The sequence below is a fragment of the Rosa chinensis genome, chromosome 2 (assembly GCF_002994745.2).
Source record: "Rosa chinensis cultivar Old Blush chromosome 2, RchiOBHm-V2, whole genome shotgun sequence".
Classification (NCBI taxonomy): Eukaryota; Viridiplantae; Streptophyta; class Magnoliopsida; order Rosales; family Rosaceae; genus Rosa; species Rosa chinensis.
This window is the reverse complement of record NC_037089.1, coordinates 5804101-5821391: the sequence shown is the minus strand read 5'-3', so window position 1 is coordinate 5821391 and position 17291 is coordinate 5804101. Positions and strand designations below refer to the sequence as shown.

The 17291-nt window shown below is 37.5% G+C and overlaps 2 protein-coding genes across 2 annotated transcripts; both read left to right on the top strand.

Annotated features, from left to right (window-relative positions):
* The first annotated feature begins 2899 nt into the window (after positions 1 to 2899).
* Positions 2900 to 5240, top strand: LOC112188549 (inositol oxygenase 4). The gene is made up of 10 exons (XM_024327687.2): positions 2900 to 3194; positions 3277 to 3466; positions 3566 to 3852; positions 3946 to 4005; positions 4099 to 4151; positions 4253 to 4375; positions 4474 to 4543; positions 4668 to 4746; positions 4829 to 4910; positions 5003 to 5240. The coding sequence occupies exons 1-10, from the start codon at positions 3161 to 3163 to the stop codon at positions 5027 to 5029; spliced, it is 1005 nt and encodes a 334-aa protein (XP_024183455.1). The 5' UTR covers positions 2900 to 3160; the 3' UTR covers positions 5030 to 5240.
* A 522-nt stretch (positions 5241 to 5762) lies between these two features.
* LOC112187178 lies at positions 5763 to 16741 on the top strand. The gene is made up of 22 exons (XM_024325856.2): positions 5763 to 7149; positions 7647 to 7762; positions 7932 to 8140; positions 8857 to 8976; positions 9125 to 9253; positions 9345 to 9470; positions 9706 to 9761; positions 9846 to 9945; positions 10071 to 10188; positions 10392 to 10601; positions 10974 to 11304; positions 12133 to 12226; positions 12547 to 12655; positions 13641 to 13912; positions 14027 to 14154; positions 14340 to 14574; positions 14859 to 15047; positions 15146 to 15435; positions 15525 to 15708; positions 15805 to 16047; positions 16157 to 16242; positions 16339 to 16741. The coding sequence occupies exons 1-22, from the start codon at positions 6320 to 6322 to the stop codon at positions 16484 to 16486; spliced, it is 4323 nt and encodes a 1440-aa protein (XP_024181624.1). The 5' UTR covers positions 5763 to 6319; the 3' UTR covers positions 16487 to 16741.
* Positions 16742 to 17291: the final 550 nt, after the last annotated feature.

The window sequence follows — 17291 nt, the reverse complement described above, 5'->3', positions numbered from 1 at the left end:
AGAGAGAGACGTCAGGAGATGTGTATGAAATTAATTGTGCTTCTACAACTTTCTTAGCTTTTTGGTAAACTAAACAAAGCCTTGGTAAATAATGCTTCTTGGGTGATGGATTGATGAACTATGTTTACGAAGACCGTCCCTTAGGTTTTGCAAAAAATTTGTATTAGAAATTCTTAATATTTATATTTATATATTTTATAAAATAATAATGTATTAATAAAAAATAATATTTTATTACGATGAAAACGGATTATTAACGGATCGGATCGACCTAAATCCGTATTTGATCAATTAAATAAACGGGTTAACGGATTCGGATAATTAACGGAGGAATGGATCAAAATTTTCAATCCAAACCTGTCCAATAGCCACGGATCTGGATCAAAATCCGGTTAATTTACAGGTCTAAATATAAGTACATAATTGCATCCTGTATTTTTTAGAGAAATTAAAGAGGTCGATCTTTATCATTTTACTGGCATGGGATTGGGATTAATAATGAATAGATGAACCGACGGAAATGAAACCAACCATACACATTGATCAAAGGAAAGAGTACCCCAAGTAAAACTATTTCTTATTTCACTTAACTGGCGAGTCATGAATATATACACAAACTAAAGGACACACATCTTGAGGGCTGATGTCACGATGGCCTCCTCATTTGTTTTATTCATGGGGTGTAAATTAAACCTTGAAAATAAGGCTCTGTTTGGGATTGCTTCGCTTTTAATATATATATATTTTTTAATTATAGGTTTTATTGTGTTTGGTAAATAAATAAAAAACAGTTTTTATTGAAAAATAATAGGTTGGCAGTAGATTTTAGAAACAACCCAAATGTTGTTTTTAGAAGCTGCTTTGAATCAAAACACATTTTGAAGTCATTTTGTGTACTGACAGCACTTTGAAAGTACTATTTACCAAACACGAAACTGTTTTAATTCAGAGCTGATTATTCTCACAACACAACAGTAACAATTTTTTTTTTAAAATCACAGCAATATTAAATTAGCCTTAAAAAACTCCATATAAATCATATATAGTATGTGGAGTAAGTTGACCTTCTTTTCTTTAGGACTAATTTCAGTTTACCCTGCTGAAGTTTGAGTCCAACATCATGTTAGTCCCTATAGTTTCAATTTAATCAGTAGTACCTCTAAACTTTCTAATTTCATCAATCCTGTCCAATTTCACTAACTCCATCCAAATTCGTTAACTTTAACGATGGGGCCCATTTTTAGGGTCAAAATGGTCATTTCACCTAAAAAAAAAAAAACCCACGACCAAATGGCCGATCAACTCTCTCTCTTTCTCTGCTCCCTTTTCCCTCGTTCTCTCTGAAACTCTGTACTTTACAGAAATCTAAAAATCTCACAATGAATTAGCCCAGAAACCAACAACACCCCAGAAACTGAATTCCTCTGAGAAATGAAAGCAAACAAAACAACAATACAAGTTACAGAGCTTGAAGCTATGTGGTTCTTCTTCAAAAAAATGGTAGTCTTGTTGTCGAGTTCTGTTGAATTACAAGCTCAAGAAACAACAGGAAGAATGTAAGGAAGCCATTTTCTTTGTCTTACCTCGGAGGACATGAACACCAAATTATTGTTGTGGTCAAGTATCCTTCAAAATCAAGTCAATGGGGAGCAAGTTCATGTGTTCAGTTGTGAGAAAGCTTGGTGGTGGAGATATAATCAAGGCGACAAGGCCTGTCATATAAAGAACAGATTCAGTGCTATAATTAAAAGCATAATTGTTAGACATGTCAAAAGTATGCTCCAGCTTTGCTTTATATGGTAACTAAATGATAAAGAACAAAAGCCTCTGTCCAGGTGCTTTGAAGAGTGACCAAAATATATATAAACTGAGTATGATTGTCACATTGCTACAAGTTTGTATTCAATTCAAGTCAAACAACAAAAGACAGAAGCTAGGTGCTTCTTTCTCAATCAAAAAAAAATTATGCAAACTCAGACTACCTCAATGTTTAATGTATGGCTTGAATTGATCAAGCTTTTGAGGCAAAAAAAAGACGAACATTGATGGAATTGAAGGGAACCAAGCGGACTCCGTCAAATCCTTCGTCATCCATCTTTATCTCCAAGCCCAGTAATTAAATCACCTACTTTTGAATTATTCATGCTCTATATTCCAATTCGTAAATTCAAGCTTCGACGTCGGTAATAGAGGATCTTTCTTCGCTTGAGATTGGGTCCCTCCATAAGTTCGTCAACTCGCAGAGGGATCTCTTCCACAGCTAGATCGATGAGCTCCAGGAAAATCGTCATCACCCAATGCAAATTCACCGACGCCAATCCACTCTCGCAAGAGATGGTATGTTTTCAAATTTCAATTCTGTTCTGCATTTTTTTTCTAAGAAATTAGAAGAAAACTCAAGGTGGGTTTTGACAAAGAGCGACGGGTTGAAGAAGAAGAGCAGAAAGAGAGAGTTGACCATTTGGTCGTGGGATTTTTTTAAGGGTTAATCGACTATTTTAGCCCTCAAAGTTGGCCATATTTTCAGAATTAACGTCTAATTTAAAATGAATAAGTGAAATTTGACACGGCTGATGAAATTAGAAAATTTAGAGGTGTTATTGAAACAAAAGATCTGAGGTTACCCAAATCTCAGGGGAATATACTGAAATTATTCATTTTATTTATTATAAGAATTACTACTGTTACAGGCCGGTACTATAAAATCAACGTTTTAATGGCTTCCTGGAATTTTGTTGAATTTAGAGAAAGAAAAAATAATACATATTAGTCAGCCATGACTAGACTCCTTGTCAGTAGGTCCAGAGATAATTTTATTAGATATGATATCCACGTACTTCTGACTCATATATGCATGCCCTTTAGACTCAAAAATTGATTTACAATCTTCCTAATTTCGTAATCTGGGCTGCAGCCCTTATCGATCGGTTTCCCTATTAGCTGTATTTGAGCGTTTCAATCGTTTGTGATTTGGATAAAATAGTTATGGAAACAGAGTAGTTTTTCAGTTGAGGACTCCTTTGCTTCCTTATTTTCATGCAAGGACTTTTATCGAACTATAAGAACCCTACTTTGCCTACCTTTCTTCACCACAGCGTTTAATATTGCTTTCTCCTCTTTGCTTTGAGTCTGTTTCTTGGTTGAAGATTTGGAGACAAGGATGACTATCCTCATTGAGCAACCAGATCTTAATGGTATGCATGGTTCAATAAGCTTTATTGTTCATCTACGTAGTTCTTCTGCATTCTGATCTTAATATCACATTTCTGATTACAGTGCCGCAATTGGAGGTCAAGAAGGTTTTGGACTCTGAGAACAATGAAGAAATGTGTGAATTGGTATTGGATGGTGGGTTTGTGATGCCAAAAGACATAGCCGACAACGATGGATGTGTGAAGCCAGAAGTTCTTGAGTCAAATGATGAGTTCATTGCCCCCGACATCAATGCATTTGGCCAGACATTCAGGTCTGGATTGTGCTGCTTCCTTTGTTTCGATCATGTTCATTTTCATTAAGTTTTCGAATTGAAGTCTGATGTAATAAATATGCAAACGCATTGTTGTAGGGATTATAATGCAGAAAGTGAGAGGCAGAAAAGTGTGGAGGAATTCTATAGGTTGAACCACATTCATCAGACATATGATTTTGTGAAGAGGATGAGGGAGGAGTATAGGAAGATGGATAGAGTGGAAATGAGCATTTGGGAATGCTGTGAGCTCCTTAATGAGGTTGTGGATGAAAGTGATCCTGACTTGGATGAACCGCAAATCGAGCATCTGCTGCAGACAGCTGAAGCAATTAGGAAAGACTATCCTAATGAAGATTGGCTGCATTTGACTGCTCTTATTCATGGTATATACCCTTTCAAAATGCATATATGCATTTGACTTTTTCAATTGGATAAGTGATTGATTAACTTACTCAATGTGGCATGCGTGTTTTCAGATCTTGGAAAAGTGCTTCTTCTTCCTAGCTTTGGAGGGCTTCCTCAATGGGCTGTTGTTGGTGAGTTTTGTGTTGTGGACATAGAAATGTGATGGCCCTTTTCTCTCTCCTTTTGAGCTCTTTCAATTGACAAGGTCAATTTTTATGTTGCAGGAGACACACATCCTCTTGGTTGTGCTTTTGATGAATCCATTGTTCACCACAAGGTACGTATGAACAAGTCTCAAAGCTAGGCTTGGCTAGATTGAATGCATCTCAAAAGTGACTACAATCAATTAAGTAAAACTAAATTTGTCTGTTCTTGTAGTATTTCGAGGGCAATCCAGATCATCACAACCCTTCCTATAACACTAAGCACGGAATTTACTCTGAAGGCTGTGGACTAGAAAATGTCATGATTTCTTGGGGACACGATGACTACATGTACTTGGTATGCATTCACACAGTTCTGAATCAGGACTAATATATACATATACTTGTCATAACTCTAGCTTGTTGAGCTAATTAACTTGCATATTGAATGTGTAGGTGGCCAAGGAAAATGGAACAACTTTGCCTGAAGCTGGATTATTTGTTATCCGTTATCACTCCTTTTATCGTAAGCACTGTCCTCAAAATCTTTTCGAAGAATGCAGATAGTTGAGTACTTGAATCTGATATTCAAGCGGAATTTCTAATCCATTATATATATATATATATATATATATATATATATCTTTCAGCTCTTCACAAGTCAGGGGCATATAAACATTTAATGAACAAGGAGGATAAAGAGAACTTGAAGTGGCTTAACATATTCAAGTAAGCTTTCTTCCCAATTCACTTGACTTGTTTACATTTTCTATGTTGTAGTTTTAGATCTCTCATGTGTTATATTTTGCAGCAAATATGATCTCTACAGCAAGAGCAAGGTTCGAGTTGATGTCGAAAAAGTCAAGCCGTACTATTTATCTCTTATTGACAAGGTGAGTTCTCTTCAGCAGTTCTACAACAGGATCAGAGCATTTTTGTATCTGTATATTCATGCTCTAAAGTGGATGTGTGAACTTTATTGCAGTATTTCCCAGCAAAGCTGAGATGGTGAGCCATACTAGGGAGACTACAACTCTTTGCTCTCATTCATAATGTACAAACATTGTTTACAGAAGAAGAGACGTTGTGCTCCATCCACTGCAGAGATTTATTTACAAGATTGATCTATGTATTTCAAGAAATGTATTCTTGCGCTTATACGCGCACTGCGGAAATACCCAATTAATTCCACAGATAAATAAAATAAGTTTATTCTTGCATCATTTCTACAGCAGTAATTCATTTCCTTTGCACATTTCTTTTACTCTTGACCCTCAACATATTTTCCTCTAGCTCTTGGTCGATTCTTGCAATTGTCGTATAAACGAGTTCGAAAACTAATACAGTAGCTAGTGGTGTGTAATAGTGGCATTGCTCTTCTTATTAGAAAAGATATATTCCCATTTGTATAAGACAACACTAAAGCCAACATTATAAGACGAAGTAACTATTAAGTGACTAATCTTTAAAAAAAAAAAAAAAAAAACTATTAAATGACTAATCACGTATCAAACAAGCAGAAAATTCTTGATGAACCTAACAGGTTTGCACTACCTAATTCACTATCCTTATAATAATGTAGCTTATGAAGTTTTGATAGCATTATATATTTATATATAGCAAAGAAAACAAGAAAGAAGGTAACAAAAAAGAGAGGCAGCTTCTCATGGCGGTGAATGTGACTGATTACATTGGTATATATAACCCAAAGATTCATATTAATTGGTCCAACAATTCCATCGGGTGACATATACCTAGAATTGGGAAAAACTAAGATAAGCTTCTAGTGACATCGAAATGACATATTCTGTTGTTTCTAATTGTGTTCTTTCTAATTGTAGCAAAGAGACTCTGTCTTTGCACCTGGATTGATTACAGCGTTGAATTGGAAAAACTGAGATGGAAGAACAAGAGCATTTGTAGGTAACAAACCTCAAAAAGCTTCCAAAGGGAATTTGGCACGTGCCATGCACACGTGCTAGCTGGCTGTTCATCATCAACTCTTCGTCTTCTTCCTGTGCTTCTCTGTCACAACCACAACGCAACGCCAGACACCATAAACAATCCTTTCTCTGTTTACCATTTTCATTCATATAGTCAAATTTCCCAATAAAGGTCCTGGCTTTTTGGGTTTTCACATCATTCTCAATTCAGTGTTTGGTTAAAGTTCCAAACTTTGATCCAAAATCCAGCTCAATCCAATCTCTGTAACCCAGAAATAGGGTTTTACATTCCCCCAATTTGATTCCCAAATCAATTTCCTTTCTGGGTTTGTCTCTGTGATGAGTTTGAAGTCTTCAAGATGGTTCCTTTTGCCTCAGTTCTCCACCACCTTTTCATTCTCAGCCTCTTCACCCTTTTTACCATAAACCCTACTCTCTCCACTGATTTGGGCAATGAATTCTCAATCCTTAGCTTCGATTCCGATGACTTTCGTGGAGACTACGCGCCTCCATCACCACCGCCGAGTCCGCCGGAGCCTCAGCCGCCCTCACTCTCCTGCAGTGAGGGTCTCAATGCAACTGGGTCTTTCGACACCATTTGTGAGCTCAATTCAAGCTTGAGTCTTGAAAATGATGTGTATATACATGGAAATGGGAGCTTTTATATCCTCCCTGGTGTTAATGTGAGCTGCCCACATTTGGGGTGCTCCATTGTGGTTAATATTAGTGGAGGTTTTAGTTTAGGTAGCAGTTCAGTGATTATTGCCGGGTTAGTTTCGGTTAATGCTTCCAATGTTAGCTTGTTTACTGATTCAGTGATTAATGTGACCGGGATGGCGGGGGCGCCGCCTCCGATGACTAGTGGCACACCAGGGGGTGAGCAGGGTGCTGGTGGAGGTCATGGTGGGAGAGGAGCTAGTTGTGTCACAGATAACAAGAAGCTCCCGGATGATATTTGGGGTGGGGATCCATATGCTTGGTCATCGTTGGAGGAGCCGAAAAGTTATGGGAGTAAGGGTGGGAGTACTAGTAAGGAAGTGAAGTATGGTGGGGAAGGAGGTGGAAGGATTTGGTTGGAGACGAGAAACTCGATTGTTGTTGGGGGGAGTGTTTTGGCTGATGGTGGTGATGGTGGTATCAAGGGTGGAGGAGGGTCAGGAGGCAGCATATACATCAAAGGTCTTAGAATGTAAGTAATTTACCTGATGTTTCGTTGTTTGTTTAAGTTGAAATAATGACGCACAAATGCTTATGTATATGGTATGCTCATTTGTAGATTTAGATGCTATAGGTTTGTCATGTTTGATTGATTGTTGCTCTTGTGTGTTACAAGTGTTCTTATTATTATTCTCAATCCATGTCTGCATAGAACAGATGAATTATTATGTTCTCTACGTATTGCTAGTACAGGCTTTTGGGAACTTAAAGTAATATGAGGGTGGGAAACAACTATAAAAAATTTAATTCTTGTGGTCAAGAAAGGGATTAGGAAGAAGAAGAGTCTTATTACATGGTGACTAAATGCTGAGTCACTGGTGGATTTTGCTTTAAATTCCACCTGGTGGGGGAAGGTCGACTTTGTTAGGTTTAAGTTAAATGTGGACAGTTGGTAAATCATAGTTCAACACTTAATACATAGTGTCCAAGAAAGCTTCACAACCACAATTATTTTTCTGTGAAGAGCAGGACTGGAAGTGGCATGATAAGTGCAATTGGGGGTAATGGATTTGCTGGAGGTGGAGGTGGAAGAATTTCTATCAATGTTTTCAGCAGGCGTGATGAACCAGAAATCTTCAGTCATGGTAAGACTCAGATTTTTATTTGAAGCTAATTTGTCAGAGGAACTGTGTGCTTAAAATTTCTTTTACGCAATATGCGGAGGAAGAACTTCTATTTGAAATAACCACCAAAACTGCCTTGCTTTTGCATATTCCTGCTGGTATATTACTTATGTCCGGCTTCTTCCTGCAGGGGGAAGGAGTTTAGGCTGTCCTGAAAATGCAGGTGCTGCAGGGACATATTATGATGCTGTCCCTCGAAGGCTTATAGTCAGTAATCATAACTTGTCCACACGGACTGACACGCTTCTGTTGGAGTTTCCTAAACTGCCCCTCTGGACAAATGTTGATATACAAGATCATGCCAAGGCTCTGGTTCCTCTGTTTTGGAGCCGTGTTCAGGTCATTGAAGAACTAACATCTTTTGCTCTGTCGTCTTGCTGAACATGAATTAATATGCATTGCCTCTCTAGTTGATTCCGTTAAGACAAAAATGCTTCTTTTGGCAGATGATATTCCAATCCTGCATACTTTATTGGCCTTATCATGTCTTATATTTGAAGTTTTTCTTTTTAATTTTGTTAATGCTTTGATTTGTTTATTTTGTCATTTTCATTTCTGTTGAAAACATATGTTACAAAAGTGGTGGGGTTTAACTTTTAAGGAAACTCATAGTTTTATTGTACTTTTAAAAGAAATTCGTTAAGGATTAGATAGAGCACCTACCTGTTGCTGGTGGATTGATTGCACAATGGTAGACTGAAATTAAGAGACATCTCTAAGAGATTAACTGCATTTAATAGAGGATTGTAACATTCGTTTAACACATAATGACTCCAACGTTTTTTCGTTGAATACTCTAGCACATGCATGGGGCCGCTTCTTTCTTTCACGTTGAATTTTTTAGGCTTTGTTCATCAGGACTCTTGTTAAGTAGTGCATATATATTATATGTTAGTTTGTCATACTCTTCTGTAAAAATTTCAAGAGGTATCAAAGGAATACAAACCCAAGCCCATGAATTATCTCTCAATTTACATAATAATAATCTTGAGATGAATCCTGTTCGTCATCATGGTATTTCTGTTATTATATTGAAATATTAATCCATCTTACAGGTTAGAGGTCAAATTCGTTTAACATGTGGTGCTGTTTTGAGTTTTGGTCTTCAACATTTTGCTTCATCGGAGTTTGAGTTAATGGCAGAAGAGCTTGTAATGAGTGATTCTATCGTCAAGGCAAGTTTCAGACTTTTCATTCATTTTTTTCTTTTCTTATTCTAATCTTTAATGTAGTATTCCAGTGTTTTCCCCCTTGTAGTGTCACTACTATTTTTGATTCTACTCGATGTAAGATGTTCATTACTGTCTTTTCCTTTACATTCAGATATTTGGGGCTCTTCGAATGTCTGTGAAAATGCACTTGATGTGGAATTCCAAAATGCTTATAGAGGGTGGTGTTGATGCACTTGTGGCAACATCCTTGCTTGAAGCAACCAATTTAATGGTTCTCAGGGTACATTATAAACAGAACCTTGATTTTGAATAACCTATTGTGTGTTTATATTGTTTAAATTATAAATTTGTGCTTTGTATTTGGTTGTCAGGAGTCCTCTGTGATACATTCTACTGCGAATTTGGGAGTTCACGGACAAGGTTTCTTGAATTTGACTGGGCCAGGAGATGTTATTGAAGCAAAACACCTGGTTCTGTCTCTATTTTTTAGTATCAACGTAAGCTACAGATTCATTATGTAGATCCTATTGGTTCTCCTTGTTGGGAATATGAAAACTATTTTTTGGTTACTTGATTTTTAAAGTATAAATTCCATTAACTTATATATGCATATTCTCATTCACCCGTACTCTGTAGATTTTTAAAGCGTACTGTTGATTTGTTCACTAATCATCACTCCGCTTGCGGTGTTGCTATGCATTTACATACTGAATGTCTGTTTCTCATATGAAGGTTGGACCTGGATCTTTTCTGCGAGGGCCTTTGGATCGCAGCAGTAGTAACTTTACGTAAGTTATATATCCATAGTTCTTAGTACTGCTATTTTTTTTCTTATTTTTGATGAACTTGATATCCATTTTTGGAAATGGTAGGACACCCCAACTCAACTGTGAGCTCCCAAATTGCCCTGTGGAATTACTTCATCCACCTGAAGATTGTAACATGAACTCTACATTGACCTTCACTCTTCAGGTCTCCCATTGATACAGATTGAGAACTAAGTACTTATCTTGGTCAATTTGGTAAAACTTTTGTAATGGTTAAATGAATTACACCTTCTGTGTCTGATGAGTGGTTGGCTTGGATTGCTGCTCCAGATTTGTCGAGTTGAATATGTTATTGTTGAAGGCATTATAACTGGATCTGTTATACATTTTCACTGGGTGAGAGATGTAGTTGTACACTCTTCTGGGGTAATTACTGCATCTGGTCTGGGTATGCCTTCTGTCTATTATCGTTTTAACTGTTTTGACTAAATTGAGGACCTGAATTTTTGGATTTGAAGTGACAAATGAAATTTCTTAATCTTTGAAAGATATAGTCCCACAATGTCATAATTTTATAGAAGGTTCGAGTTTCAGATTTTGACTTATAATATGCATTCTTAGATCTAATGAGTCTTGATTTTGAACGTGTAGGTTGCACTGGTGGGCTGGGTAGAGGAAGATTTTTTGTAAATGGTCTTGGCAGCGGTGGCGGGCATGGAGGCAAAGGTGGAGATGGGTTTTACGACGGAAATTTTATTGAAGGTGGTGTTTCCTATGGAAATGCTGATTTACCTTGTGAACTTGGTAGTGGTAGTGGAAATGATAGTCTGGCTGGTGCAACAGCAGGTGGTGGTATTATTGGTAAGATTTAAATTGTTCTTTGCAACTTTATGTGGAATTTAGATAACTCTTACGCAATGATAAAGGTCTTGGAGGCTTGGTTATATAGACAAATGCGACTATATAACTTTAATTCATTTATTTATTTTTCATACTTCATTCTCTGTATGGGGTTTTTTATACTGGGAGGCTCATTTATTGAACCTAAGCAGGATTTATAGGAACAAGATATTTAAGACCCAAGCAGAACGCAGTATCAGTCACGGATCAGATGTTTAAATATAAACTTTTTCTTTGAAGGACATTAATAACCCAATAAAATAAAAATGTTATTTTGTTTCTGTTTCTTTTCCTGATGTATAGTTTTTTTATATTTAATTTTTTTCTGAACAGTAATGGGTTCATTGGAGCGCTCATTGTCTAGTTTCACTCTTGCGGGCTCTCTTAGAGCTGATGGAGAAACCTTTGGAGAAAATTTTGGGGAGAAAGTTGGTCAGACCATTTTAAATATAGGTCCTGGCGGTGGATCTGGTGGAACCATTCTTTTGTTTGTTCAGACATTAGCACTCGGTGATTCGTCTACAATCTCAACTGTTGGTGGGCATGGTAGTCCTAGTGGTGGCGGTGGAGGAGGTGGTGGGAGGATTCACTTCCATTGGTCGGACATACCAGTTGGGGATGCATATCTACCCATAGCAAGCGTGCGAGGAAACATTAATACTGGGTTTGTATCTGGAAATTATTATTTCTTTTCCCAGTTTCAATATATTTCCCTTTGCAGCTTTAACTTCTATCAAGTAACTATAATGAATAATTATGTATGATTATTTGCACAGTTAATGATAGGTGTGTTGGAATACTTCATAGGAAATTGTTTATATTTATTTATTTATTTTTGATCTGATAATTACTTGGTTTTACCTAAACATCGTTGAAGTAATAATTTTGGTGCTTCTGTTCCCTCCCAATTCTGGCTTAAGGGCAGCTCCTCCCCCTTAGGAAGGACGGAGTGTGAGTTTGTATTCTTTCTCTGGTAGATATATCTGTACTCTGTTTAGTTCCAGAGAAGAAGGAAAAAAAAATTGATCAATGAGTCTTGTGTAAGAGGTTAAACTCTTTAAAAAATTGGAGAAGGCAAGTCAAATGAAGCTCCAAAATGTGTTTAGTACTATTGATGAACATGATCTGTTATGGGGGTGTGGGCTTCAGAATTAACTCCTTGCTCCCTTTACGAAATGAGGCAAGGGAAAGATGTGAATAAATAACTTGTCATATTTTCCCCCTAATATTTTTATAAAGCTGATTTTTGCTTCTGATTGGATGTTCTTCTTAGAAGCCAACATATCTGCTAAACTACTTAATTAAACAAGCAAATAGCAGGTGATAAATCGTTTTTCACTTGTTAAAATTTGCAATCAAATTAGCTGCCAACCAAATTTTTAACTTTCGTTTTACTGAATGCATTTCAAAAATAAATTTTTTCCTTAGAATACATTTCTGGTATTGCGAGATAATCACTTTTAAACCCTCTTTCTCCTCTTGTTGATGGCAGGGGAGGATTCGGTAGAGGAAATGGGCGTGCTGGACAAAATGGGACTATCACTGGAAGGGCCTGTCCCAGAGGGTTATATGGTATCTTTTGTGAGGTATACAATTCATACGACTACCTCTGGTTAATATATTGTATTGCTGGTGTTGAAAATTCCACTTGATTTTACACTGGTTCAATTCTTTTATGTTAGTGATACATATCCTCGCTCTTTAAATAATTTGATTTACTCTTTTCAAAAAAAAAAAAAATTTGATTTACTAGGGGTATATATGATAGGTCAGCAAATTATTGGTTCATATTAATTTCATATGCGTATTGAGCTCCGCGATTGTAGGATTGAGGATGCCTTTAGGGCTTGCATTTTCTTTTAGTTATTCACCTTTATGTTTACTATTTGAGCAAACTGCACTGCAGGAATGCCCTCTTGGCACCTTTAAGAATGTCAGTGGCTCTGCTAGAGCCCTTTGTCATGCTTGTCCTTCTTTTCAGCTTCCGCATCGTGCCATATATGTTACCGTTCGAGGTATTCCTGAACTTTTTTCTAGTCACTAATTTATGCAGAATTTTTTATGCTTGTGGCATTTCACATCGTTTCTCATTACTTCGCTTTACCCAGGTGTTTATGGATAGTTTACTGGTTTTTATGGATATTGGTTATTTAGACTTGTGTTGCATTATATTAGTCCTGTAAATTTTTATTATTATTTTTTTTTTGAAAAGAAACAGCTTTTTATTGAAAAATCGAAAATCAAGTTACAAGGAGTCCGCTTTAAAGATCTAAAGAGGGCAGCTAGGGCTATAGGCGTAGCATCTCGTCTAATAATACTAATCAAAGCTTAGGGGCTTATACTACAGCTGCTTGCCAGTTCAGAATAATGGAAGAAAGATTATAATCCTTAAATTCCTTAGAAATAGAAGCCCATAAGGATGCCCAGAACTTGACTCTCTCCCACAGGTCTTCCCTCTCCACCCCTCCATAGTTTTCAAATAGTCTTTTATTTCTTTCCATCCAGACCACCCAAACTACAGCTAGCACCCCACAACCCCAAAGGGTTCTGGCCTTTTCCCCTGTACCAAAAGCTATAGGGTTTTCTCTTTGCAAGTCACTTCTCTCTAACGGAATTGTCCAGTCCACTCTTGCCTCCCTAAATAACTTTTTCCATAAGAAATTAGCCACTTCACAATGCACAAAGACATGATCAGCACTTTCCCCTTGAGCTTTGCATAAAATGCACCAGTGAGGAGAAAAACAACTTCCCGGTCTTCTCCTTTGAAGAACATCACATGTATTCATCTTCCCCAGTACCACAAGCCATCCCAAAATCTTCACCTTAGTAGGGACCTTGATGTTCCAAATAAACTATGCAGGAGCAAAAATTGGATCTGATTCGCCACTAGTTAAGAAGCTATGGAAAGATTTTATTGAAGTTTCATTTTAGGTGCTGTAAATTTTATTGAAGTTTCATTTTAGGTGAACCAGCTCTTTAACGTCATTCAACTTTTATCAGGTGGTGTTACTGAGACTCCATGTCCATTCAAGTGCGTTTCTGACAGATATCACATGCCAAACTGTTATACAGCAGTTGAAGAATTGGTATACACTTTCGGTGGACCGTGGTTGTTCTGTCTTATTCTGTTAGGTCTCCTCGTCCTCTTAGCTCTTGTGCTCAGTGTTGCACGAATGAAATATGTTACTGCAGACGAATTACCGGCTGCTGTACCTGCTCGACGGGGATCCCGTATAGATCATTCTTTCCCTTTCCTTGAATCGTTAAATGAGGTTCACTTCCATTTTCTTCCTTGGGCTACTTCTGAATAAGGTTCACAAAAACCAAAGTAGAGTGTTCTGCTCTTTATATTGCGTTCAGTATAATATAATCATGTTGTCATTCAGGTTTTGGAAACAAATAGAAATGAGGAATCTCAGAGTCATGTGCATAGGATGTATTTCATGGGGCCAAATACATTCAGTGAACCTTGGCATCTACCTCATTCCCCTCCAGAACAAATAACAGAGATAGTGTATGATTTCTTTCCCTTTTGGTATATGATGAATTTAGTAGTTGGGTCCCCACTTGCAAAATAATGCTGTTCGTCAAGCTTATGTTCAGTTATGCAAGTGTATTCAATCATTGGTCATAGTTATTAACTGAAGTTTCATAAACTTTGCAATTGTATAAGTGGTTAAGTACTTCATTACTTGGCAGATATGAGGATGCATTCAATCGGTTTGTGGATGAGATTAATGGTTTAGCTGCTTATCAGTGGTGGGAAGGATCAGTCTACAGCATTCTTTCTATTCTTGCCTATCCACTTGCTTGGTGTTGGCTACAGAGTCGACGGAAACAGAAATTACAACAACTTCGTGAATTTGTTCGATCAGAATATGATCATTCTTGCTTGCGTTCTTGTCGTTCCCGTGCACTATATGAAGGGATTAAGGTTGATCTCTAAAATAATCCTTTGTTTGAAGTGTTTCCGTACACACATTCTTTGGACTCATAATGTTTTAAGATGTTAAGAACCGCGAACAATTTTTTGTCTGCTACAGAACTTGCCTATATTTACATGAGTCTTGTACTCTTATGAAATACAAACAGATAATCAATTGTTTTATCTTCAGTTTATGCTACTGTTCTCTTGCTACCAATTTCTGATTTCCCTAAGAGGCATTGTTTGGTTTGATTCAAGAGTTTAGTATGTTCATTTACAATTTTGTATTGCAGGTGGCTGCAACTACGGATTTGATGCTTGCATATGTGGACTTTTTCCTAGGTGGAGATGAGAAAAGAGCTGGCCTTCCTCCCCGTCTTCATCAGAGATTTCCAATGTCTATAATTTTTGGAGGAGATGGAAGTTACATGGCTCCTTTCTCTCTTCAGAGTGATAACATTCTTACTAGCCTCATGAGTCAGGTTTGTTATCTATTCTTGTTTAGGGTTATGTGAAGTTCAGCTCCTATTGGTATTTAAATGAACAGACTTCTGATTATTATATTTTGATCTTTTTTCAGTCTGTTCCACCTACCATCTGGTATCGGCTTGTAGCCGGTCTAAATGCTCAGTTGCGCGTAGTCCGGCATGGACACTTAAAACTGACTTTTAGTCATGTTACTAGCTGGCTTGAAACACATGCAAAACCTACTCTTGGTGCATTTGGCATACATGTTGATCTTGCCTGGTTTCAGCCTACAGCGTCTGGATATTGCCACTTCGGAATCGTGGTTTATGCTATGGAAGTTGAAAGTCTGCCATCTGAATTGGACGGTCAAGGTGCATTCTTTCTACCAGAGCATCAGTCACGGTAAAGATATGCTTAAAATTATATCTGTAGTGAGTTAGTTTCCTTGAGCCTTATCCTCACGTTTCTTCCACCACATTAATTTGTTGCAGCATGCCAAGAAATCATTGGGAAAACCAAATTGAACATTTGAGACTCATCGACCTTTGGATATCTCAAAAGAAGTTTTCTGGAGGGATTTTACACACCAAAGGCTTGAGGACGTTAAAAGAGAAGAAGGCCATATGTTATCCCTTCTCTTTTATACTTTATAATGCTAAACCCATTGGCCATCAGGTTGAGAGTCTTTAGCTATTCCTCGTTATGATATTTGGTTGAAGTTTTTAGATACTATTCTAACTCTCACTTGCACTCTTTCTTCTTTCGTCTCAGGATCTTGTTGGTTTGGTCATTTCTATTTTACTCTTGGGAGACTTTAGCTTAGTTTTGCTTACTTTGCTCCAGCTGTATTCTATTTCACTCTTAAGTTTATTCTTAGTCTTGTTCATTCTTCCTCTCGGTCTACTATTCCCCTTCCCGGCTGGAATCAGCGCTTTGTTTAGTCACGGGGCTAGACGTTCAGCAGGTCTTGCCCGTTTATATGCTTTGTGGAATCTCACATCCTTGATCAATGTTGTAAGTTGTTCAAAACCTTTTGGCTTAGTTAGCATGTAAAGAAAGTACATACACTAGAAGGTAACATTATTTGATGTTGCTGATTCCTGACATTCGTCTCTGGTGACAGGTAGTTGCTTTTATATGTGGATTGATTCATTATACGACTCACTCAAATAAAAAGCATTCCAATTTTCAGTCCTGGACTTTTAGCATGTAAGTTTTTCGCTCAAGGGCAGCAACTTCAGCAGTACCCTGTAATTTTGATCGCAGCAACTTCAAATCTCACTGATGAAAAATTCTTGTCTGCAGGGATGAAAGTGAATGGTGGGTGCTTCCTTGTGGTCTGGTACTGTGCAAAGTTGTCCAATCACGACTTATTGATTGCCTCGTGGCAAACCAGGAGATTCAGGATCACTCACTGTACAGCAATGACCCTGAACTGTTCTGGCAGTCGTGATTCATGATCAGATGCTGCTTCGACCCTGAAGAGCCCTGATTTTTTTTTTTAAAATTTTTGTTCTACCATAAATTTTGGTATATATTCAGTCCCTTACAGGAACTCCTTTTTTTGATCTAGGTCACATTGCCTTTTTCGGGCAGTACAACTATAACCTGTAACACAGTTTTCTGACTTTTCTCAACCTATATGGCAATTTGCATTGTAGTTTGCCTCCACTTTCTTATACAGTACCAACAGTCTGGCTGTTATGTTCGTTACACTCTTTGACATTTCCATTACTTTTCCATTGGTTGATTGGAATTGGCCTTCCCTTGCTATTGACATTTTGAAAATAAGCGAAAAGTTCTCGACGCCAATCAATCCTCAGAAGTCTGGATTCTTGACATCTTTGATTACGAAACGTTCACAGCAAAGCTGAGTTTATACTCCTTTCCGACGACCAAGTCGGTGAAGATGGCTTCCACGGAATCACATAACCACTGGAGTCTTTTTTTTTAATTTCCGGGCATTGTCAGCATTATCAGTCTTAACACTCCACCCATTATTTTAGTTCCACCATATAAACAAGTAGTAATGAACAAAGTCCGCTCCAACTTCCATGCCTACTTTACAAGCTCTTCCAACCCAAATTACAAGCACAAACTTGGCTTTGCTTTGTGTCAAGAAAATTCCAGTCCAAAATATAGGTAAACAGTAAAAAATACACTCGGCATTTTGAAGCTCAACACAAAAGTTATACAACTTACAAGTAAGATTCTGACGTCTTGGCTGACGTGTCAGCAGCACAGTGGCCGGAGGTTGG